The 26,400-nt window shown below is 28.6% G+C and overlaps 1 protein-coding gene across 1 annotated transcript in view; it reads left to right on the forward strand.

Moving 5' to 3' along the window:
- Positions 1-2,884: 2,884 nt before the first annotated feature.
- LOC109607323 (tyrosine-protein kinase Src42A) overlaps positions 2,885-26,400 on the forward strand; it is a 31,505-nt gene continuing 7,989 nt past the window's right edge. The window contains exons 1-2 of the mRNA XM_049962070.1: positions 2,885-3,167; positions 13,083-14,304. Coding sequence (XP_049818027.1) covers positions 13,145-14,304 — 1,160 coding nt within the window. The 5' untranslated portion in view covers positions 2,885-3,167; positions 13,083-13,144. The remainder of the gene's footprint in view (positions 3,168-13,082; positions 14,305-26,400) is intronic.

Genomic DNA, 26,400 nt, shown 5'->3' on the forward strand with positions numbered 1-26,400 from the left:
GACACCTACCACAAGCCAAACAGCCATTTTTAAATAAATTAACTTTAGAGTCATCACTAACAACTACCCATCGCCATTGTTCTGTATTCAAGTGGTCATGATCCTGAGTAAATTGAAATTGGGCCTTCACATTGTTAGTAGTAAGCAGGATTTTCTGTACAGGTCCCTGGCTAAACAAATCCCCATTCACTAACCCTTCTCACAGTCCCAGTAAGTCCTCCATTTCCCCCAGGATGGCTTTAATTTGAGTTAACGATGAGAGTATTTTTTGTGGCTACCACACCACACCAGTTTGTTTTAATTTTTTATTAATACAGAAAATGACTGACTTACTTAGTTGTCTCAGCAACTCTACTTATTTCTTTCGGACTTGAAAGGGTAGTACAGACCCTGGTAAAGAATCGACAGTACGCTACTGTTTTGTTTGTAACAAAAATTATTTTTACAATTCACATCCAATTCTGAGCACATGTGATCTCTTGATTTTTTTCATTCAAATTACGAATTACGTGTAAAATAATAAGAAACACTTCTTCACATGAAACAATCGAATGAAAAACTATTTAAATATTTTTCTAATGTGAAAGTAAATCGAACTGATTCTTATAAATATTGATTACAATACAAATTAATTACGTCAAAGTTAGATTGTATATGCCATAATGATAATGAAAAAGGAATTTTCATTAATTACATATTCAACGATTAGTTCAAAACGAAAGATAAAACCAACTACATATATAAATAATTCCGATTTAAATATTTATCACAGTCGCCATTCCTGGCAGGAAACTTGCAGTGCATTGTGCAAGCTGTTTCCCGACACCGAAAATTAATTAATGACTCAGAACAGATTGTTGTTCAAACTATTATTAACGCAAGATAATAAATAATTGCCAATTTAATGATCGGTTTACAAACAAGCGAATAAAGATAAACAAACAGTGCGGTTCCAATGTGTACAATGTATAGGGTGTCCCAAATCAATTTTGTCTTTGGCATTTATTTAAGTGTATATATACAGGGTTGTTATGTTATTTACATAATTTATACTTTTTTGATAATTTATTTATTTTTTTAATAAGGGCATTGTAGTTTTAAAAATAATTAAATAAATAATTATTTCGTACTCAAAATATTTTTAATTATTATTAAGTTAAATGCTAAAAAAAGTTTTCGTTAATTTTTTTTACAATTAACTGATAAAACAAAAAATATTTTTTTTTATATAAAAATCTATTTTAAGTGTTTTTTTTTACATTACATTACATTATTTATAATTTTTTGTTAATTTTTATTATTAGTTTTTAATAATTATTCATTGTTCAAAATATTTTTAAATTTTTATTTTGTCAAAAACAAAGAAAAAATTAATATTATTCACATAATTGATACTTTTTTTGATAACTTATTTTTTTTAATAAGGGCAATGTAGTTTTAATAATAAATAAATATAATTATTTCGTGCTAAATGCTAAAAAATTGTTTTCGTTAAATTTTTTTACAATTAATTGATAAAAGAAAAAAAAACTATTTTTTAATATAAAATTCTACTTAAAAGTTGTTTGTTTTGTTTAATTATTTATATTTTTTTGATAATTTTTATTATTTTTTTAAGTTCACCTAAGCTTTTCCTGTTTAAATAATAAAAAAAATATTTTTTTTTTTGTTAAAAACTACATTATTTTTTTATAATAAATATAACTATTTATGTTTTTAACAATTTACTACTTTTTTACATCAATTCATTTTAGTTTTCATATTAAAAATTTAAGTATTATTATATTAAATAATAAAAAAGTTTTTTTTGTTAAAAATTATAATTTATTTTTTTATAATGTATATTAATATATTATATTTTTTACAATTTTTTTGCATAAATTCATCTTAATTTTAATATGTTCAAAATTTTTAAAAAATATTTTTATTTTAAGTATTATTATATTATATATTAAAAAAATAATTCTTAAGTTTTTATTTTGTTAAAAATTATAATTTATTTTTTTATAATATGTATTAATATATTATATTTTTAACATTTTTTTTTGCATTGATTCATTTTAGTTTTAATATTTTTATGTTCAAAATTTTAGAAAAATAATTTTATGTTTATTGTTATTATTTTATATTACATTAAATAATAAACAAATATTTAAGTTTTTTTGTTAAACATTTTTTATAATAAACATACCATAATTATTTATATTTTTAACAATTTACTAATTTTTTTGCAAAAATAATTTTATATTAAGTATTATTATATTAAATAATAAAGAAATAATTTTTTTTTGTTTTAATAAGTTAAGTTTAGCATTTTTAAAAAATATTTTTATATTAAGTGTTAAAAAAATTTCATGTTATTAATAATAATTTTTATATATTAAATTAATGTTCGTTAAATTTTCATGTTTAATTGAATAAAGTTTCAATTCTTGGATCATAATCATATTGGATAACATTTAATAATTTCGATTAACTAATTTTAATTTATTCTTAATTGGTGCTTGTCAAAAATTTTAGTACCCTTTGATAATTTTCAACAAAATTGATTGTCTAATAATAGGATTATCGAAAACTACTTAAAAATAAATTTTTAATCTCCACACGGAAAAAATTATCTTGTCCACACAACAATTAAACGTGGTACCACTCGAGATGCGTTTGGTAAACATCTAGGTGGCCGAACGAAAAACCCAAACGCAACGTATCGCTGGAACCGTTCGTGTGTGCTGGTTCGTCACCGTCATCGCCATCGCCATCGCCATCGTCGACGTTGCGAACCCGAACCGTCGGCACGATCCTCTCCAAATCACGGTAGCGTGTGTGTGGCTGGCACCGCTCGGACAATTGCAGCCGGCAGCATAACCAGCACCACCACACCACAACAATCCGACAATCGGTCGTGCGTTCTCAGTTGTTGCGTTCGCTGGTACCCAGCATTGACGTTTCTTCAAATCGCGCTCACGCCGTGAACCGTGTGCATCGTATCCCGCGACAACTCCGTACCATTTGTCCGTCCGTCCGTCCGTCGGTTCTGTTATCGCGGTGCTTTCGGGCTGCCCCAGTGTATTATTATTATTTTTTATTTTGATTTTGTTGGTTCCGTGGTTCGACTGGCTGACTTGAGGAGTGTCGTGTTTTGTCTCTGTGCGGATTTCGCTTTGAAGGTACCCCCGTTGGCCGTTCGGCCGTTTTCTAGGTCGCTTTTATTTGTTTTGAGATTTTCAGTTCGGCTAATGGCCTGATTTGATTTGTTATGTAATGCGGCACGAGGTGGTTTCCGCTGTGTAAGCTCTTCGGACTTTTCGGACGGGTTTTTTTTTTCTCATTATTTTTGCTCTTTCATCGCGATGCGGAGAAATTTGTTGAAATTTAAAAGGAACTTTGTCTGAAGTTTGTATTGTATTGTATTGGTTCAATGGCTGCGTTTAATAATGGTAAATTAAACCTCTTCCTGAATGTCTTCAAATGACTTATTTATTGGTAAAAATTTCCAGTCTTTAAAACGTCAATTAATATGTGTATTTATGGAATTAAAAGCAATCATAATTTAACAAATGTATTAAATTGCCTCATTTCAATTTAGCCACTAAATAATTACTATATTTTTTAAATTATTTGTTCTATTTTAATGGACGTTTGTTTAGTTGTTAAATTTCAGTTGAGTAAATCTTTTGATTATGATATTTCGAAATCTAATTGGACAAAGTTTCTTTTCTAAAGTATTTCAATGACAAATTCGGACATTTTTTGTTATAGAAAATTATCAATATTTTGAAATTCAGGTACATGTTATATATTGCTTGGGAAATTGATTTGAAAACAACTTTTAAATATTGTTTTTTATACAATTATTTAAATTTTTAATTGTATTACGCAATCCTAAAATTTAGGATTTTGTTAGTAACATGGAATATCGAAAAAAAATCCACAAGAATTTAGGTTACAAAATTTATTAATTCTGTTAATCTCGAAATAATTTGTTTATTTATTGATTTAATAATTTAGAACTAATACTTGGAATACCCTGTATTTGTTCTAAATTGGTTAGTTTTGACTGTTACGAGTATTTCCAGACCAAAAAAATATTTAAGTATTCAATTTTTCAATATAAGTAATAACTCTTTTATTTATTTTTTTTCTGTGATTGGCACTTTTTTAAGATTCTTATCCTTCAAAAAAACTTTTTTTAGGTAAGTAAAAAATTGTATGTACATATTTGTATATGCAGTGTTTCTTTAGTTTTCTTATTTCTGAATGTTATCTTTATGTTGAAAGATAAATTCTAGAATTTTTTGTAGAATTTCTTATAAAATCTACAAAATTTTATTTATTTAACTTATTTATGGTGAATCAAAAATTCAAGAATTGGTTACTAATGTTTACAAAATCTCTAAAAATTTCAAATTATTTGTTTTACTTTTCTTATTTCTGGATGGAATCTTTATGTTGAAAGATAAATTCAAGAATTTTTTGATATTTTATGCAGAATTTTTTATAAAATTACAAAATGTTTAAATTTATTTTATTTATTGACTTATCTTTAAATGCTATATTTATGTATAAAATTCAAGAATTACTTACTAATTTTTACAAGATCTCTGAAAATTTCAAATAATTTCTTTCACTTTTCTTATTCCTGAACGATATCTTTATGTTGAAAGATAAATTTTAGAGTTCTTTGATATTTTATGTAAAATTTGTCATAAAAACTACGAAATTTTACAGTTATTTTATTTATTCACTTATGTTTAAATATTATATTTATATTATATTGAAAATTGTTTGTCACGAATTATTTAGTAATTTTTAGAAAATCTTTAAAAATTTAAAATTTTTAATTTTTAATCTTGTTTCTAAATCTTACCTTTATGTTGAAAGATAAATTCTAGAATTTGTATTGTATGTAAAATTTCTTTTAAAATCTACAACATATTAAAGTTATTTTATTTATCCACTTATATTTAAATGTTTATGTTGAATAAAAATTCAACAGTTACCTTCTAAAGTTTATAAATCTCCAAAAATTTAAAATTATTTTAAGTGATTTGTTGTTTCTGAATATTAATATTTATGATGAAAAATAAATTTCAAATTTTCTTGATAATGTACATGAAATTCTTATAAAATAAACAAATTTTTAAACTATTTCATAAAGTAGTAAAAGTAGTAAATACATAAAGGACTTTTTTAAAACTTTAAAGAAATTATTTTATTTATTTATTTCTATTATAAATTTAATTTGTTGTTAAAAAATTATGTTAAACTAAGAAAATTTTTAACTTATTTGATTTATAATGAATTTCCTGCTAATGCATTTAAAATTTTTGTAAATTTAAAAGACATCAATATCCTCGTACCTATTTACTTATTTATGCATGTTTTATGAATGTTAAAAGGACAAAACCAATAATATATTTATAAAATATACAAACAATTTAAATTTAATTTATATTTTTACTTATTTGCATAAATTTAATATTTTATGTTGAGGTAAATTCTGGATATTTCTAAATATAAGAACTCATTTACATGTCAAACAAAAGTACAACAACAAATCGTTAGTCAAGTTGAGTAAGGCAAATTAATTAGAAATTGTTTAGGGTGGCGTTCAACAATAATATTATCAGTACATTTACGACGACTTCTACCAATACAAAACACCCATAAATCCAAATTCGTAATATGAAATTATACGTACGGGCAATTAACCATATTGACTCACGCTAATAACAAATGTGTGTATGAATAAAACATTTAATCGCACGAACGATAATACTATCGTTTCGGCCATTATGATTAACGCCAAATCGATTAACAATTATCGGCGTAAGAGGAGCCGTACGCCTTTCACGGAAGTCGGGGAAAAATTCAAAATGCCAACCGGTCAAAAAGTCAATGCGGACCCGCAGAACCCGTCAATAGTGACTAATACTCGAAAACATCGCAGATTCATATATTGTATGCTAATCCACGCTGTTGTCAAGGTACCACTGTGGGACGGGAAAAAATCGATCGGCCTGCGGACCAGATCGTTTCGTTCGTTTCTTTTTTACTCTCCGTGCGACACCATTAGAAGGACGCCACGGCGGTTTGTACGATGCGAACGAACAAGGCTCGTTTCCTTAATTAAAATTTTCACTTCGGATGCAAATGGATGCGTCGTCTGACGTTTTGGTGCGTAAGCAATTGATTTACATCTCCGAAGATGGAGTGGATTTTTTTTTTTTTTAAACTTGCTATGAATTTGGCGAAACAACTCTACCAATAATTAAGATTGCGGATGTGTTTCTACACAATGTTCATTAATTTTACATAAAGTTGATTGACACAGAATTGTTTAAAATATCTTTTTATATTTGCATGGATAATTATTTTTAACAATATTTTTTCCTATTTTCCATCGATTTGACAAAAAACTCCGATTGGATTTATCTTAATTTTCTCTATGCGAAGTTTTTATTAACTTTCTATAAAATTGTTGCTATAAAACTTCTTTTTAAACAATGTCTTGTTGATTTCAAATATATTTGCATCAAAAATTATTTTTTTCTCAAGATATTTTGTCCACTTTTGATATATTTGGCAAAAGAATGGTGATAACTGTGACTGGATTTATCTTAATTTTTTTACACAAAGTTTTTGTTAACTTTTTATAAAATTATTGTTACAAAATCCTCTTTTTAAATAATTTCTTGGTAATTTCATATAAAATTGTTTATAAAATTGGTTAAAAAATTATTTTTTTTCCAAGATATTTTGTCCATTGGATTTATCTTCATTTTTTACATGAAGTTTTTGACTTTCTGTAAAATTTCAGATAAATATGTTTATAAATTTGCTTTAAAAATTATTTTTTTTATCAAGATATTTTGTCCACTTTCGATAGATTTGGCAAAATAACGTTGATAACTGTGATTGGATTTATCTTAATTTTTTTATACAAAGTTTTTGTTGACATTCTATAAAATTGTTGTTATAAAACTTTCATTTAGAGAATTTTTTTTAAATTTTGGATAAATCATAAATTTGCTTCAAAAATTATTTTTTTCTCAAGATATTTCGTCCATTTCAGATATATTTGAAAAAACAACGTTGATAACTGTGACTGGACTTATTTTAATTTGTTTACAAGAAATTTTTGTTAACTTTCTATAAAATTGTTGTTATAATTTTTTCTTGTAGACAATTTTTTGTAAATTTTTGATAAATCTGTATATAAATTTGCATCAAAAAATATTTTTTTCCTCAAGATATTTCGTCGATTTCAAATAGATTTGAAAAACAACGTTATTAATTGTAATTGGGCTTATTTTAATTTGTTTACAAGAGGTTTTTGTTAACTTTCTATAAAATTGTTGTTATAAAACTTTCTTTTAGATAATTTTTTGTAAATTTTAGATAAATTTGTTTATAAATTTGTTTCAAAAATTATTTTCTTTTCAAGATTTTTTATCCATTTCAGATAGATTTGAAAAAACAACGTTGATAACTGTGATTGGACTTATTTTTATATGTTTATAAAAAGTTTTTGTTAACTTTCTATAAAATTGTGTGATTGGACTTATTTTTATATGTTTATAAGAAGTTTTTGTTAACTTTCTATAAAATTGTTGTTATAAAACTTCCTTTTAGACAATTTTTTGTAGATTTTAGATAAATTTGTTTATAAATTTGCTTCAAAAATTGTTTTTTTCTCAAGATATTTTGTCCATTTCAGATAGATTTGAAAGAACAACCTTAATAACTGTGATTTTAATTTGTTCACAAGAAGTTTTTGTTAACTTTCTATAAAATTGTTGTTATTAAACTTCTTTCTCAATATATTTTGTCTATGTTCGATAAATTTGTTAATTTAGTCCCTCATGAAAAAAAAATAAACTTGTTATCAATAGTTTGGCGAAATTAATCAGAATTTTTTTATGTGTTTTTTTTTTGCGTCAACTTCGATTTGTAACGCTCCACTCGAACGTCGAGTTCGTCCCACGGTGGCATTTGGGGAAAGAGAGACCCGCGCGCTGATTTCGCATTGTAATTCAATGCAGGAGTGTATTGTTGTAAAAAAAAGGCGTTGGTTGGAAAACGGGACAGAAAAAATTGCAAGGTCGTTGGTACCTTTGACAGTGATATTTCATTTCACTTTTTAGATTTTAGACGGCTCGTGTGCGTTACCACTTTGACCTTTTTTTATATAATTTTTTTTTTTTACTTTCAGTAGATTAATATGAACTCTGGAACCTTCGGTTCTTGTGTTATTTTTTTTTATATAACAGGAAAATCGAATTGACGCAATCCAAGTTGCCAGAATGTATCAATTAATGCGTGTAATTACGAAATTATCGATGAATAATCGTAATTTAACTAATCCGTATGACTGTTTCAGTAGAATTAGGTTGCTACTTAGAAACGTATTTTTTTCTAATTATTCTATCTGTGCTTAAGGAGGAATTTTAATTTATTAATTGAATTTCTACTGAATTAATTTGTTCTTATGAAAAATAAGTAACAAGTAATGTTGTGGTTTTAATTTTCTTTCAAACTTATAAAAACAAAATTTCTTTTTCAAAGTATTATGCTGGTGTGAGACTAATGAAAACATTAGGTGAATATATAAATATTTTAAAGCTTATCTAAATTAAAAAATGTTATTAAAAGTTTCTTTTGTATAATATAAAGTTTAAACATGAATTCCAGAATTTATTAGCAATATATTAATAGTAATATATTTTTTATAAAATCTGAAAAATGAATTTATTTTTCTAGTTACTTTTTCTTTATGTTGAAAGGTAAATTTTATTTTTTAATTATGTAATATAATTATATAAATTCCGTTTGTTTTTATTTCCTTAATAAAATCTTATTTAATTGTTGTTGTTAATCCACATAAATAATAATAAATAGTATACACTTACCAAAAAAAAAAAAAAATTAAGTGTATTTTATTAATTTTAATTACATTAATTACAAATGTTTTCTTTTTCTTGAAAGATAAAATTTAAGAGATTTTTTAAAAACCCTTAAAACTATTTTTATGCTGGAAGAAAAATTTTATATTTGTACATACATTTTTGTTAAATATATATACAGTTACCAAAAAAACTGAATTCATTTTATTTATTTACTTATTTATAAGTTTTTTAATTAAGATTAAAAAAAAATTGTATATAGTCTTATTTAAATTACAATGACCAAAAAAATTGAATTTATTTTATTTTTTACTTATTTATGTTTTCTTTTTGTAAAAAAATAAAAATCAAAATTTTTTGTAAAATATACAGTTACCAAAAACAATCTGAATTCTTTTTATTTTGTTTACTTATTTATAAGTTTTTTATAAAATCTTATAAATAAATATTTTTATGTTGGAAGAAAATTGTTGTCTTATGTACATACATTTCTGTAATATATATAATTATCAAAAAAATCGAATTTATTTTATTAGTTTACTTATTGATAAATGTTTTCTTTTTGTTGAAAGATAGAATTCAAGAATTTTTTAATAAAATCTTATTCAAAACTATTCTGTATGTTGGAAGAACATATTTAGTTTGTAAATTTCTATGTAAATATATTAGTACAAAAAAATAGAAGTAATTTTATTAATTTACTTATTTATAAATGCTTTTTTTTGTTGAAAAAAATTACAAGTATTTTTTTAATAAAATCTTGTTTAAAAATATATTTTGTGTTGGAAATTTTTATAAAATATACCTAAAATAGAAAAAATTCTTAATAAAATCTTCTTTTTTATGTTGAAAGATAAATTCAATTGAATCCTTATATTAAAGTACATTTCAAAATTTGTCGGTGTTTAAGGTATGTCATTAACATTACATAAAAGCGACAAAATTTACAGGAATTTTCAAAACAATTAGCGCAGTTGTAAAAACGAAGAGATCCATCTCCCGTATTGGACACAGCCAACCAATTTTCGTCTCTAAACGGATTCTTGTGAGATCCAAAAAAAAAACCGGTATGGCATTCGAAAGTTTTTAATCGCTATACTGTTAGACTAGGATATTATTTCGCCATCAATCTAGAACGTGCATTGGCCGGTTGGAAATGAAGAAGAAATAAAAACTAAATTTAGAACTCCATATAAGTAAATATATCCTTTGAGGCTGTCTAGAGTGCGCAACGGTACTCGCGTAATTAATCTCAATTTAACCGACATAAATATCCGAGACGGAGTTGCGAATGATACAACCAACAACGGGCTGCGGCTTTTGTGTAACACGTCGCTGGTCACTCAAAATCCACCATTATCACCATTATTATTGTTGTTTCCATTATTTTTGCGCGGCCACAAGTTAATTGTTATTGTTGAACGTAAACTCCGATGCACACAATCCGTCCAATAAAACGGTATAACTGTGTTGTGCTGGACGTATAAATCATGCGAACGCGAGGTGATAACAACGTCAAAATGTGTGCGCAAAGTGGAAGCCATCAGGCAAAATAAAACGGATTCGAGAAATAACAATAAAGTGGCGGAGAGAAAGCTGCATGCCTGCGATTGCCTGATATAAATTTGTTTTATGAAATTTAGGCAACTTTTACAAAGCCCCCCCGACGCCACGAAATTGATAACTGCAACTGGATTCTTGGCAGTCGTTTGATAAAATGTACGGTCGTGCATGTGTGTATGGGTAAAACGGCGAGACATTTCGATATATTACATTACACACAATTCCAGTTTCTAGAATGTGGAAAAAATTCAATGATTGTGCTTGGTATTAAACGGCAAAGACAGGCGTTACAAGGAAAAGAGCTTTTAATATCAGATACTTGAATAATTGATAATAAAATCTATGCGGAAATTGATTTTTGCCGCTAAATAATCATTGGGTGACCTTTGCTTTTTTTGAGACCGTTTCAAAACCGTTTATAATTATGGTTGTTTGTTTGCTTGCTAATTATTGCATTGCGATACACAAAGTGTTTATATTTAAGGGGGCGATTCATGGATTTACAGAGTGGTAAATTGTTCAAAAAATTATCTGAATTTATACTAATTATTTTTATAATTCTCATTCATATCTGAGTAAATCTGATCTCTTGATTTTTTCCACCGACTTATGGTTTTCACGACAAAAATAAGAAATATTTGTCTGTATGTCGTCTTGTTTTTTGAAGAGTCTTAAGTAAAAAATGTTTTAAAAGTAAAGTAAAAAATTTGAAATTTGAAAATTTAAAAAAGTTTCATAGATATATGTCCCAAATTGAGAATTTTCTTCGAAATTTCCTGAGCTGTCAGAATGTTGAGTTTGTGGAAATCTTAATATTTTTATTTATTTTTAAATTTTAAAATTTTTCTTATTTTTCTTCTTATGTACATAATTTTCTTCAATTATCAAAAAATTTAATTATTTATTTATTCACAAATGTTTTCTTTTTGTTGAAATATAAAATTCAATAATTTTTATAAAATATACAATTTCCAAAAAAAAAAAAAAAAATGAAATTCACATTGTTACTGATAAATGTTTTTTATGTTGAAAAATAAAATTCGAGAATTTCTTAGTAAACATTTTTATTCTTATGTACATAATTTTCTGTAAAATATACAATTATTAAAAAATTTTAATTAATTCTGTTAATTTACTTGTTTGTACAAAATCTTATTTAAAAATATTCTTTATGTTGGAAGAAAATGATTTAATTACAAAAACAATCCAATTCATTTTATTAATTACTTATTTTTTATTTAAAAATATTCTTTATGTTGGAAGAAAATGATTATTTTCCTTATGTACGTAAATTTCTATAAAATAAACAATTACCAAAAAACCAAATTCATTTTATTAATTTACTGATTTATAATTTTTTTTTTTTTTTTTTTTTAATAATTCAGGAATTTTTGTATTCCTATAAAATATAAAATTACTAAAACAATCCAATTCATTTTATTAATTACTTATTTTTAGGTATTTTTTTATATTGAAAAATAAAATTCAAGAATTTTTTAATAAAATTTTGTTTAAAAATAACCTTTATTTTTATTTAAAAATTATCTTCATTTTTATTATTTTTATTATGTACATAATTTTCTGTAAAATATACAATTATCAAAAAATTTGATTAAACTTATTTATTTACTTATTTAAGTGTCTTCTTTTTTCTTAAAAAATAAATTTTAAAATTATTTTAATAAAAACTTATTTAAAAATATTCCTTATGTTGGAAGAAAATGATTATTATTTTCCTTATGTACGTAAATTTCTATAAAATATATAGTTACTAAAAAAATCAAATTCATTTTATTAATTTACCGACTTATAAATGTTTTTTATATGTGTTAAATTTTTTTTTCTATAAAATTATTAAAAAATTGAATTAATTTTATTTATTTACTTATTTATAATTGTATTCTTTTTTCTAAAAACAATAAATTTGAATATTTTTTTAATAAAATCTTTATTTAAAAATATCTTTTTAGTTAGAAGAAATTTTTTATTATTTTTATATGTAGATATTTTTCTATAAAATTACCAAAAAATAATTCTGTTTATCTACTTAGTTATGAACGTTCCTTTAATTTTTTTAATAAAATTGTATAACCACATTTTTCTTTAAAAATGTTTGGACCCACAAAAAAATGCCGCTGAAAAATTGTTGTAGATTAGAAAATGCCTCATGTTATGATAGATTTCATATTTTCGTTATAATATATTTAGTGGAATCATAGACATTATAAATATAGTTTTTGGAAAACTTTACCTACGATTATGACTCCTAAAATATTTTGCTTTACTTACGGAACACCCTGTATAATTTCGATTATATTGACGCCGTTAAATATTCACAAGTGGGTATTACATTTTCGTTTCGCAATTATAACATGTACAACGTGCATTATGTAATTTCAGCAAGGATTTTTAACTGAATGATGATACGCAAATTAATGCTAATTCCGATAGATTTCGCAAATACGTTTTAGGGAACGTCTCGTATGAATTAAGTGGCGACGTGATCTCCACCAATTTATATGCGCGTTAGAAAATCACCGATGAGCTTACCGAGTGGGAAATCGAATTGGCCGTGCACACGTGCAATATTAAAAATTAGTGACGTTTTTCCAGCTTGGTGACTATTCAAGCGTTCCCAAAGCGTGCCAAGCGGTATTAATGACTTGCCTAGAATTATGGTCAACGTAGGCGGCGGTGTAGTTTGGTGCTTCAAAGACGACAAATGGATCCCGCTGCAGCTGTCGTCGATCCGGCTGCACGGCGTCCTCACCCAGGCCCACTGGACGGCCGTCTCCGAGTTCCTGCAGCGCGTCGCCAACAAGCAGCTGATCCTGCAGGAGAATGGCTTCGCCGAACTGACCGACAAGCACAGGGAACAGCTGCTCAGGCAGTCCAACGTGTCCGATTTAGATTTTAAGTGCAGCAATGATAATGTGATATGTTTGACTGATAGTTTAATTAAGGACGCGTCCGAAAGGAAGGTCAGTTTGGGACAGATCCCGGAGGACAAGATCGTGGAACAGCCCCGCAGGCCGTCCATGCCCGAACTTAGGTCCCTAGATAGGAATAACTTATTTAATAACGATAATTTATTGAAGACAGAGACTGATCCCAAGAAGACTGACAAATCGCCAAATGTGAACGACGAAATCGTCTTGAGGTTGCTCAAGAAGTATTGCAAGTACAGCAAGGACACGTTAGACGACGAGATCGTGAATGCCATAGAGAAAATACCGGACGAGGAGGTCAAGCCGCAGAGAACAAGGAAACTGGGCTACATACCCAAGGAGGAGAAGCTCTACGAGAACTGCAACGAGTTCTCGTTCTCCTTGGACTGCGTGGAGGACAGGACTGAGCATGTGATAAGGTGGCTCAAGCAACAGAACAACGATAACCTGTTCATAAACAGATCGCCTCCCTCTAGGCGACACTCCACCACCGAAATATCCTCGCCGACGGACAGTCGCAAGAGCAGTCTGACCGATCGCAAGTCCTCCTCCTCGTCCAGCGGCTTCGAGAGTCGCAAGTCGAGCCTCACGACCCCCTCGACGCCGGAGAGCCGCAAGTCGAGCATCACCACCGCCTCGACGCCGGAGAGCAGAAAGTCCTCCTGGTGCGACAGCAGCAGGAACAGTCGGAAGAGTAGCGTCGGCTCGAACAGCAGCTGTTCGGAGTGCGAGGAACAGGAGGGCGGCAGCCAGTTCCAGAGGTTCCTCAAGAAGCACCTCAACTCCAAGAACACTGAGCGGAGGCTGAGGAAACAGTGGGAGGCGTGGTCGAGGAACAGGAGGAAGCTCAGCGTCGACTGTCACGTGTCCGAAGTGCTTTATCAGCCGTAAGTGTTCGGAACGGTTCTAATTAGTCTTAGGTTTTTGTTGTTTTTGTTTTTTTTTTTTTTTGATACGTGTGAGAATATTACGAATTTACTAATTGGACACACGAAATCGAAACAGCGGCCATTAAAATTAAAATTGATGTATTGTTTTAATGAACATTTATGGGAACAATTTTCATCTTTATGATGTGCCTCTAATTGCACTTGATTGTCTTTGAGATTTTTAATTGAATTGAAATTTTCCACTGCATTATAAAATACACAAATAAATCAATTTTCTAATAATAATTATTTTTGCATTGTTGATTTGTTTATTGCTGCGTTTGATCGTAATGGAAAAATATAATTAAAAACTGTAATTAAATGACATATATTGGACGTCAGCAGTTTTATTAATATTGATTCTAAAGTTAAGTGTAAATTATTACCTAAATAAAAAACAAATTTTCCATGTTATTAATATCAATTTCGTTGATTTGGACCATTACTTTGTTTCATAAAATGTGATAAAACACGCTTTGTTTAAATTAGTTTAAAGTTTAACTAACACTATTTATAAACTTGACCAAACATGATATATTTATTATATATACAGTGTTTCTCTTATTATTTTAGAAATTTGTTTCTTCTGATCAAGTAAATCATTAAAATATAACATACACTAAACTTATTGATGGACAAAAATAAGACTTTAAATTACTATCAGATGATTTTGTTTGATGACACTGTTTATAAACTTGACCAAATATGATATATTTATGTTATACAGTGTTAATAAAATTTAAAAATATCATTTCTCTTATAATTTGGTTCCTTCTAATCAAGAAAATCATGTATCAAATTATAGAAAATTCGTAAACACATCAGATAATAAGTTAATCCATTATTGAATAATGAATTGGTTGTGAAAAAAAATTCTATAATCACCATTTGATGTTTTAGTTTGATTAGATGTAAATTCATTAGAATAATGTGATGAAACTTATTAATATGCAATGAAATTTAGTTTATAACCATTTAGAAATATACGAAATTTAGTGACCTATTTATTTTTATTTCTGTTATAAACGCTTCCCAATAAAGATAAGTTTTTCTTGATTTTCTATAAACATTGGTTTTTGAGCAATTTCTCATTAAAATTCAGTAACAAATAAAAGTTATTGAAGTATTTCTATCTTAAATAGGCTACAGTGATTCACCTAACTAAGTTTCTAAAGAATTAATCTTCATTTGTTTTTGAAATATTCAATTTTTTAAAATTTTTTCACATAAAGTGACTAAATCAAAATATATGTATTACTACTAACTATTGTAATGTTGAAAGTTGATTATTGATACACACGTTAACAAAAGAGTATCTTTAAAATTTGTTAAATTTTAAGTTTTAAATTTTGAAATTTTAAATTTTAAAATTTATATTTATTTAATTTTTTAAATTTTAAAGTTTTAAATTTTAATTTTAAAAGTTATATTTACTAAATTTTCAATTTTTAAATTTTAAATTTGAAAATTTAAATTTATTAAATTATAAATTTAAATTTATAATTTAAAATTAGAGTTATTGACAGTGACTGATATTCGAAATAGTATACATGTTTGGCATTTCCGTTTATTTGTCTATTTTAAATGTCAATAACTTTCTTATTTTAAATGGAATGACCACAGAATTTTCACACTATTCGATGCAGAATTTTATTCTTTTTTTACTAATATATAGAAAGGTGGTTCCATTTGAAATATGAAAGTTAAGGCATTTAAATAAGAAAATAAGTAAGCGAAAATAACACCCTATATAATATTTTGGAACATTAATTATGACGCTTAATTGGATACTTTTTTGATAACCTGTATCACAAGAATGAGCTTTTTAATGTTACAATTGTTGATGGTACAGGTATTTTAGTTGAACAAATTAAAACAAAATTTAATATAAATTCCTATTAAAATGGAATCACCCTGTATAATAAATTTAAAACTTAAAAAGAACCACAAATGTTCAAATGTTGAATTTTTATTTTATTCAAATAAATGTTATAACTTAAGTATAAATGCATGTGTTTGTTATTAAATCAGTATTTAAATGATCCTTGAATTAACTTAATAATTAATTAAAATGTCATAGAATTATGCAGCGTTAAAGTGAAACAAGAAAAAAACATATAATTAAGTAATTGTTATAAAACAAAGCTATAGAAACAATTAGGTATAGACAGTATAATTAATTGAAATCCTTTTAAAATTCGAAAAGGTGGGCCGCGGAATATTTTTGGACATTGACCCTATTAAATGGACAACGTCTGGTTTTGGTCTGTGCCGATTTTATCTAAACGGATCTACCCCGATTAGGCAAGGCCACAACACCGACGAAACCAGCACGATTGCGATTAGATAGCCGGTCGAAATAAAATTGAGACGTCGATGGCGCATTTCAATAAGCACCACCACGACCAGAAGACCTGTTATCTCGACTCGCGGTGGCACGTAAAACGCAATTGACCCAAGCTAAAAATACGGGCTTTATTACTGGCATAAAATCTATATTTAGCCGTACTTTCTCATGGCATCTCGCGGATGGAGAGGAACGGAACGAAAAAAAATAAATAAATAAATAAATAAATAAATAATAAAAATAAAAAGGCGTAAATAATGAAAGAAGGAGAAGAAGGAGGAGAAGGAGAAAAAAAGAGGCAGGACGGGCAAACGGCGATTCAGGGATAATGATGGATCGTCGAAAGGCAACGTACGCACAAGTCCGACTGTCCGGTGTCCGACGTTGGCGCCACGGACGCATCGCTTTCCTCATTCTTGTTTTGCAATCGGGCCCATAAAATGCCCCCGGACCGGAGAAAAACACGGCCGTACGGATTCGATTGCACCGTTTATGCGTCCGGCTGCGTACAATGTGCAATTGGTCGCGTCGAAAAAATTACGGACGATTGGACGGGCCGATAGTGTGATAAAATGCTGTCGTGCCCGGCCACGATCATTGTCCGGGGACTTGTTCTGTCCGTTCTAATTGTGCGTTTAATGGCTGCGACCACGGTATGCGGCGAACGGTATGTGATGCTGTTTTGTACGCTCGCCAACAACTCCGCACGCATTTTTATCAAACTCATACTGGGAAAAACGTCGCATCGTGCGGTTTACGAACTGTTAAAAGGTCCTAAAAAACGTCGGGCTTAACGTTGGCTTTCCTACGCACTGATTGAGTTTCAGTTTTGGTCGGGAATATTGAATTACAGTTACAAGGTCCGACGAAGTTTTTTTGTTTCTTTAAAACCTCTCGTTTACAGTGTCCTAAAAAGTGAAAATTAACTTTTCGATCCTTGAATCTGGACAAAGAAGTTAATCTACAATTTGTTTCAGCAGTTTCAACTTCTTGTAAATCCCTCAATGGTTACTTGACTTAATAAAAATTGTATTTCAATAAAACAACTTGTCTTGAAACTGTTGAAGCTTCACCAAAGATCTGAAACATTTAGGAATATTGACAAAGAAATTAGCTTACAATCGGTTTGTTTGATTTTACTCATTTATCTCTTCGTTTAAGTTGTTATAATTTCTTGTAAATCCCTTAGTAGTCATCTCAATTTAAATATCTTCATAAAATTTTTATTTTGATAAAATAACTTACTAAAACTTTTCATCAAACTGTTAAAATATAACATTAAAATTAAAACACTTTGTAAAAATAATTCTCAAAGTTTCTTTCTCACTCACTCAAGTTTCAGATTTATGAAGAATATGAAATTATATAATTGTACTTAATAGTTACAAGGTCAAAAAAGGTTTTATTTCTTTACAGCCATTCGTTTAAAATGTTCCAAAAAATGAAACTTAATTTTTCAATGCTTAAAAGTTTAAAGTTAAGATCTGAAAAATTTAGGGACATTGAGAAATAAATTATCCTACAATTTGTTTGTTGGATTTTACTCATTTTTCTCTTTATTTCATTTTATAGCTTATAAAACTTTTATTTTGTCAAAATAATTTCTTAAAACTTTCCTTCAAACTGTTAAAACATTCTCAATGACATAACATTGAAATTAATACACTTCGTGAAAATACTTCTAAAAGTTTCTTTCTTACTCACTTATTAAATTTCAGATTTATGAAGAATATCAAATTGTATAATTGTACTTAATATTTACAAAGTCAAAAAAGGTTGTTTATTTCTTTACAATCATTCATTCAAAATATGCCAAAAAGTGAAAATTAGTATTTCAACATTTAAAACTTCAAAATTATGATCTCATTTTATCTCTTTATTTAAGTTATTTCAATTTTTTCTAAATCTTCAATATATACCTCATTCTAAATGTCTTCATAAAAATTATATTTTAGAAAAATAACTTGTTTAAACTACAATCTTCAAACTGTTAAAACACCTTACAAAATTTCTTTCTTACTCAGTCATTTAGTCTCAGTTGTATGAAGAATATTAAATTGTATAATTATATTTAACAGTTACAAGGTCGAAAAAATGTCTTACTTCTTTATATCCTCATGTTCATAATGTTCCAAAGAGTTTTTTTTTTTTTATTGGGTCAGAGAGGGGTTCCAAAGAGTGTAAATTAATTTTTCAATGCTAAAAAGTTCAAAGTTGTAAATCTTTTAATAGTTACCTCAATTTAAATATCTTTAATAAGTTTCACTTTTATCAAGAACATGAAATTGTATATTCGTTCTTAACAGTTATCAGATCAAAAACAGTTTTACTTCATTACAATCATTAGTCTATAAGTTACCAAAGCAAATGTTTCATTGTCCAAAAGTTAAGACTGGATATGTTAACAAAGAAATTAATCTCTAGTACAGTTCCTTCGATTTGCCTCCTTCATCTTTGTTCTTAAGTTAACTTGTTACAATAAAATGGCGTTAACTAACTGAAAGAATGTGACCTACAAATCATTTCATTGTTTATCAGTTTTCACCTCGACTCGAGTCGTATTGACACCATCACACAGATTGTGGTATCTTGACGAAATAATCTGCATCATTGCATATTAACATTTTAAAAAATAATTGCTACATCCAAGGTCGGATCTGAACCATAAATTATGTTTTGGCAACTTGAACTTCACAGTGAAAGCACGCGGAGCATTGTCAGGTTCACGCTCCACTTTGGTCCAGTACGGTAAAATTCGTCAGTGGATACAAAACGGTTGTGACACAAGCCACAAGCCGTTAATTAAAAGCCGATTGTCTTCATCCGCGAGCACGACGATTAATAATGGTTTCCGAGTAGTAATTCGTGTTTTTAAATAGTTATCTGTGCTCATAATTACATGTTAATATATCCTGTTTGTTCTGTTGCATGTCGCAAATATAAATCTGAATCGAGTGTAATTGAAAATCGGAATAATACTTAATAATATGCTCGTCGACATGGAACATACTATACAGCTTTTTTGTGGAAATATACAACATATTGATCAGTATCACCTTTATGTGACACCAAGAGGTGTCTATGATGTCCCACGCATGTTCAATCGGTGAAGTCCGGAGATATTGCTGGCCGTGGCGACAAATTTACATAGAAATGTTGGAAACACTCCAAAGTATCCTCGCAGTGTGAGGTCGGTCATTACCCTGTTGGAAAACTGGGTTTTGGAGGTTCCCCAGCTATTCAATATACACAATAAAATGTGGATTTTTATTTCCTCCAAGGTGCCTTCTGATACGTGTCCGGCCTTCATACATGGCCACTCAAAATCGGGACTCATCACTGAAGACGACCTCCTTCCATTCCTGTCCTCTACACCACTCCAGTCTTTGACGTGCTTCTTCTATAAACCACGAATTGGCAATGGCACGAGTCACCACTAAGTGATCTCGTACAGCTGAAGTTGACCACGTACAGTATTGGCAGAAAGTAGAGTAACTTTTTACGAAATGTCACTACACAATACACAATAATTTTTACTTTTACAGTATATACCAAAAGTTTAACATGTCCCTTTAACACTGGATTTTAAATAATTGGAAACGAGTGATTTGGAGCCATGAAATCAATTTTAATCTGGTTAGCAGTGATGGGATTTTGTTTGTAAGGTGACCTATTCATAAAAAGTTTAACCCAAAGTTTATCATAGTCACTGTTAAACACGGAGACAAATCGGTAATGGTATGGGGCTGCTTTTAGGGATTTGGAATGGGTCCTCTCCTTTGAATAGAGGATACCATGGATCGTTTTATATATAAAGAAATGTTAGTAAAATTCAACTATTTATTTCTGTTACTGTTTAACTATGTAATTGTTAAATTTATAAAGGGAATATACATTTTTTTGAACATAATAACAGGGACAAAAATTATTTAAATTTTAAAAAAGTTGCTCTACTTTCTGCCAATACTGTACATGGTATTCCATTGGAAATTATTGATGCTCAAAATTAAATATGAATAATGAACTTTCTGTATAAAATTTGGGAATACTAATAATGGCTTCTGAGAGAATATATATTGGTTAAAGGGTATGCCAAAAATGGACTTTACATCATCAAAATTGTTGGATTTACAGACATTAATCTGTCAAAAGTTTTGAAAAAAAATCTAATAACTCAAAAACTATTGGGTTTTGGTGTGGGACCTTGTATAGTACTTTTATTTGCAATTACTTGTAGAATTTAAAAATCCAAAAGGGTGTTCTGTTGAAAATAACAAAATTGATGTCAATATTATTGTTAAAAAATTTTAAAACAATAATTTTTTTTGTCTGCACAAAAGTGAATTTTGCAGCATCAAAACTAATGATTTTACAAACATCAATCAGTCAAAATTTTTGGAAAAAAATTACTCAAAAACTATTGGGTTTTGGTATGTAACTTTGTATAGTCATTTTATTTGAAATTACATGTAGAATTTAAAAATTAAAAATATACAGGGTGTTCTGTTGAAAATAACAAAATTGAAGACTACAACAAACGAAATTTGATTCAAAATAAATAGTTCTTATTGTTAAAAAATTTCAAAAAATCCTTTTTTTGCTTTGCACAAACTTCTTGTAAGTTAAATGAATCATCCATTATACTTCTGTGATCAGTCGAAAATTTTACTTTTAGTTTAGTTTGAACTATTGTTTTGTTTAAGCCTTCTCAGAGGCAATACATCATCTATGGGGATATTATTCTTAGTACATCAACAATTCTAGACATTGCCTGGACTCTTTTAAATTAATAATTTATTGTATAATAAACCTTTAAAATCTAATCAGTTTTTGTCCTCACATGGACGAGTGTAGAGATAAAATTTTGATAAAATCCGTCTGTTCCATTTTCCCTGTCACTGAGTATAGATGGGGGGATAATTAGTGTTGAGTACGCGGAAAATTTTCCACTCATTAGCGGCATGATAATCAACCTGGAAAACTATATATGGGTCCGTTGATTAGGCATCTCATCAAATTTCATAATTCTTCGGGCAACAATTAATAAAATTGCCCGACTAATGTACGGCCATCCTTTGGTAATTTCTGGAACGGGTTAGTAAATAACTTTTGAAACAAGCATTATTTCCAGCTAATTAGCAAACACGATATCAAATGTCCAATTGGAAAATTTCCATTCGCCTCTTAGTTACCGTGTCAAATACTAAACGAAGAGTATTTTACGACATTGTCTCATGTAAATCATTGTACGAAGAAATGAATGAGCTCTTATACAATACGCTAATTGATTGAAGACCGATTGCCGTTTAGAAACGCATTATCGTCGCTGAATAACAAAACGGACTTTGGAATTCAAAGCGTGCCACCAAATCGGCCGGCACGTTTATTTTTTCTTTAATAGAAGCAATTTGTAATTTGTTATTGGAAAACTAATTAATAATGCAAATTCGTCGACCTTTCCTTGCATTCCAGCTTTTCATGGAAAATCCATAATTTTTCCCCCCAGATTTTTCTGGCCGCAACTCGAGCTTGCGGAACTTCCTGCGCCGTTTCGAATTACGTTTAATCGTTGGCCGGCCGCCCGTTACGAGTCCGATTGTCTTTTATCCGTGTACGACAGCATGCACGGATAAACGTTATCGCTGAATATCAATCATATGAGAAATCGCGCGTTCATAAAAGTTGCATGAGCGTTATTCAACGGATTGACAATCGTGTGAAAGAGTCGAAAGGCATCCGACTTTAGTGCACCATAAATTTAGAAGTGTGAATGTGTACATATTTGAAAATCACATGCCGTTAATGTCGTACGCAAACAATACGCTTTGACATCGATACACACAACTTATGTTCCACATACACAGTTCTATATATGTTTTTTTTTCTTATCCGCTTTTGTGCCATTTCTTGTGCCCGTACGAGGTCATTATTAATTAAACTGAACGAAAAAAAAAAAAATGACTGGTCTCTTTCTCTCCAGATTTCTTTACTGCTAACTAAACCCATTATTTAATTTTACAATAACTAACGCCGAACGAAAATTATTAACATTATGGCTAAGTGTGTAGTTACTAGAAATTTAAAATGCCCTAAGGTCTCGTGTCCTCAATGCATTTTTAACGGATTTTGTGATTTGAAACTTTTAAAATTGCTTCCAAGGTGCGGAATTCTCGTTTTCATTTTTTCCTGCTGATGTAACATTCATTTCAGTTGGGCCACGACGTGTTCCAGAACGTACAAATTCATTTTTAAGTCACAAAACTGTTTGCTTTAGTCAAAAGTCAGGCTGTGTTGACGTCCACAATTTAGTCGTTTGTTTCTTCTTTGCTTAAGTCGTTATGACTTCTTACTATAATAAGCACCCAATGATTACGTGTTGTTAAATTTGTTTGCAAGGTCACAAAATGGTTTACTTCTTTACAACCACTCATTTAAAACGCCCCAAAATTATTTTTTCAATTGTTAGGGGTTCATAGATCTAAAAAATTTGACAAAGAAATTAGCCTACAATTTGTTTATTTGATTTTACTCTTTGATTTTAACTTCTTGTAAATCCCCTAATACTTACCTCAATTGGAAAGTCTTCATAAAAATTATATTTTAGCAAAACTTCTCTTCAGTCTGTTTAAATATTTTATATAACATTGTATCTATCTATACAGTTAAATACCTCTTAAAGTTTCTTTCTTACTCACTTATTAAATTTCAGTTTTATGGAGCAAATTGAATTATATAATTGTACTTAACAGTTACAAGGTCAAAAAAAGTTTTACTTCTTTATAATCACTCATTTAAAATGTCCCAAAACATGAAATTTTTCAATGCTTAAAAGTTCAAAAATTTGGGAACATTGACAAAGAAATTAGCCTACAATCTATTTGTTAGATTTTACTCTTTGATCTCTTTATTTAAGTTATTTTGACTTCTTGTAAATCCTTCAATACTACCATAATTTAAATATCTTCACAAAAATTGTATTTTAGCAAAATAATTTGTTAAAACTTCCTTTTAAGCTGTTAAAACATCCCCAAAGACATAACATAGAAATTAATACACTTTGTAAAAATATTTCTGAAAGTTTCTGTCTTACTCACTCATTAAGTTTCAAATTTATGAAGAATATTAACTTGTATAATTGTACCATTTGTTTAAAATGTCTCAAAACATGAAACATAATTTTTCAATGCTTAAAAGTTCAAAGTTAAGATCTGAAAAATTTAGGGACATTGACAAAGAAATTAGCCTACAATTTGTTTGTTTGATTTTACTAAATTATTAATTATTTATCATTTAAAATGTGTTAAAAAATGAAAATTATTATTTCATTATTTAAAAGTTCAAAATTAAAATCTCAAAAATTTGGAGACATTGACAAAAAATTAGCTTATAGTCAGTTTGTTTTTTATTTCTTTATTTAAGTTATTTTAACTTCTTGTAAACCCCTCAATAGTTACCTCATTTTAAATGTATTCATAAAAATTATATTTTAGAATAGTAATTTTTCAAAACACATTTATTAACTTTCCGATGCATGAAAAATATTAAGTTGTACTTAATATCTTCATAAAAATTGTATTTCAGCAAAATAACTTGTTTAGATTCTCTTGAAACTGTTAAAACATCTTCTAAATTTTTATACTTCTAAGTTTCTTTATTACTTTACTTTATTACAACCATTCGTCTAAAAGGTCACTTTTAATCAAATTTTTAATGCCCAAAAATTAAGAGTCAAAGATTTTCACGAGCAATTCCTACATTGTTATTTATTTGGCTTTATCTTTATTTGATAAAATAGGATCTTTAAACTTTTCTTCTCTCTCTTTTCTTCTTGCCCCATAAGCATTTAAATTCCTTTGGTTTTTCCATTTAAAACTTTATAAAATCATTCTCTATCCATTTTTTTCTGATGTAGCATCATTTTTAATTGTGCCAATGGACACCAGGACAGAGAAACTGTGCCAGACTAAATTATCAATTAATCGATTACAAAAAAATCTATAGTCAATAAATATTTTTTTAAATGATTAAAATAATCGTGGTTACTTATTTGGTTTTATCTTTATTTGATAAAATAGGATCTTTAAACTTGTTTTCTTATCAGTTCCCAAGTTTTAATTTGATCAGGAATAAAAAATTGCCCCATAAGCATCGATTTTTCCATTTAAAACTTCATAAAATCATTCTCCATCCATTTTTTCTGACGTAACATCATTTTTAATCGTGCCAACGGACACCAGGACAGAGAAACTGTGCCAGACCAAATTATCAATTAATCGATCACAAAAAAATCTATATAACCAATAGTTTTTTAATTGATTAAAATAATCGTGGAACGGGATTCGGAATCGAAAGTTTGGGCGCGAATCTCTCGCAAAGTGGATCAAATTCCACCACACGGATGCACGGATTTTTTTCTTCTTACATCGGCAAACGGTATTACAAAATTGTCGGTACATTAACATATTTAATATATTTTTTTTCTATATTATAAAATTATTCCATAATCCGAGACTTTCACTTCGCGAGCGGCGTGCACACGTCGATTGTCCCAGAAGCGCTTTTGAAAAACTTTTTCGGCGCCACGAGTAAAAGTTTTTGGTTGGGAAAAAAACGGGCAACGTAATAATTATTGTCTAGTTTTTTTTTCTCGGTCGGCTGATTGACGTCTGGTTCGCAGAACCGTTAAATGCCAATCAAACGGTGTTACACACACAAAAAGAAATAAATAAAAATAACAAGGAGTCACCTTAAAAGCTACAGTCCAATCGCGAATTCTTCGAAATCGATTGTTGTCGAAGCGTGTTAAATTAATTTGTTAATTTTGTATGTAATCTGTCGTGGAAAAGAACCTTGTGGCACTGTTGCCTAACCAATCCATGCGGAGTTCTTGACGGGAATAATAATTATATAATTTACACCTAATGTGACGAGGTGAAATGACGGTCACCGTCAAATAGTCAAGATATTTTCCTGTTCGTTGTTCACGTCGAAGTGGATGTTGTATAATCCTTCGGGATTTTCTGCGAAGAGCTTGTTTTGCTCTTGTCAGTGATATGTGGAACGGCTTCCTAGAAGACGAATGTCATTTTTATTTTTTCCACTACTTTGTTATATAATTGTAACATAATATTTACGTTTTGATATTGCACCGAGGTTACGCATTACGTGCTCAACAAACTTGGGGCAAAATCTGTTTATAATCATTACATATTATTGTTTGGTTCTCGACTAAAACAATCGGATGTGACCCGGGCCAGCCCCCCCTTTTTTTTTTTTGAAAACATAAATAATCGAAAATGATTTAGTGCGAGTTATTATTTAATTTAAAACGGTAAAGACCATCAATCAAGAACGATAGGTGGTCAGGTTTGACCTGTTTAGTCGCAGTCACCAGTCGTACAACCAAAATACGAGCACGGCTTATCGATATTCAACTTGCGACTGCACTAATGGATTGAGTAATAAACGATGTCCTTTTAATAAGCAAAAAACAATTATCGCCTACCTAACGAATATTAATTACGATAATTTTAAAATAGTTTCATCGTGTTAGTCTGCTACGTTTTAATTATTTACTATTTCGTCTAGAAGGATAAATTATGTTAAATTCAGGACGATTCGTGTGCTTTTAAATATTTTAATATTCATTTGGATATGCATGGCAAAATCGAATAAATCGATTCCGGTTTGAAATGTCAAAACTGAAT

The sequence above is a fragment of the Aethina tumida genome, chromosome 1 (genome assembly GCF_024364675.1).
Source record: "Aethina tumida isolate Nest 87 chromosome 1, icAetTumi1.1, whole genome shotgun sequence".
NCBI lineage: Eukaryota > Metazoa > Arthropoda > Insecta > Coleoptera > Nitidulidae > Aethina > Aethina tumida.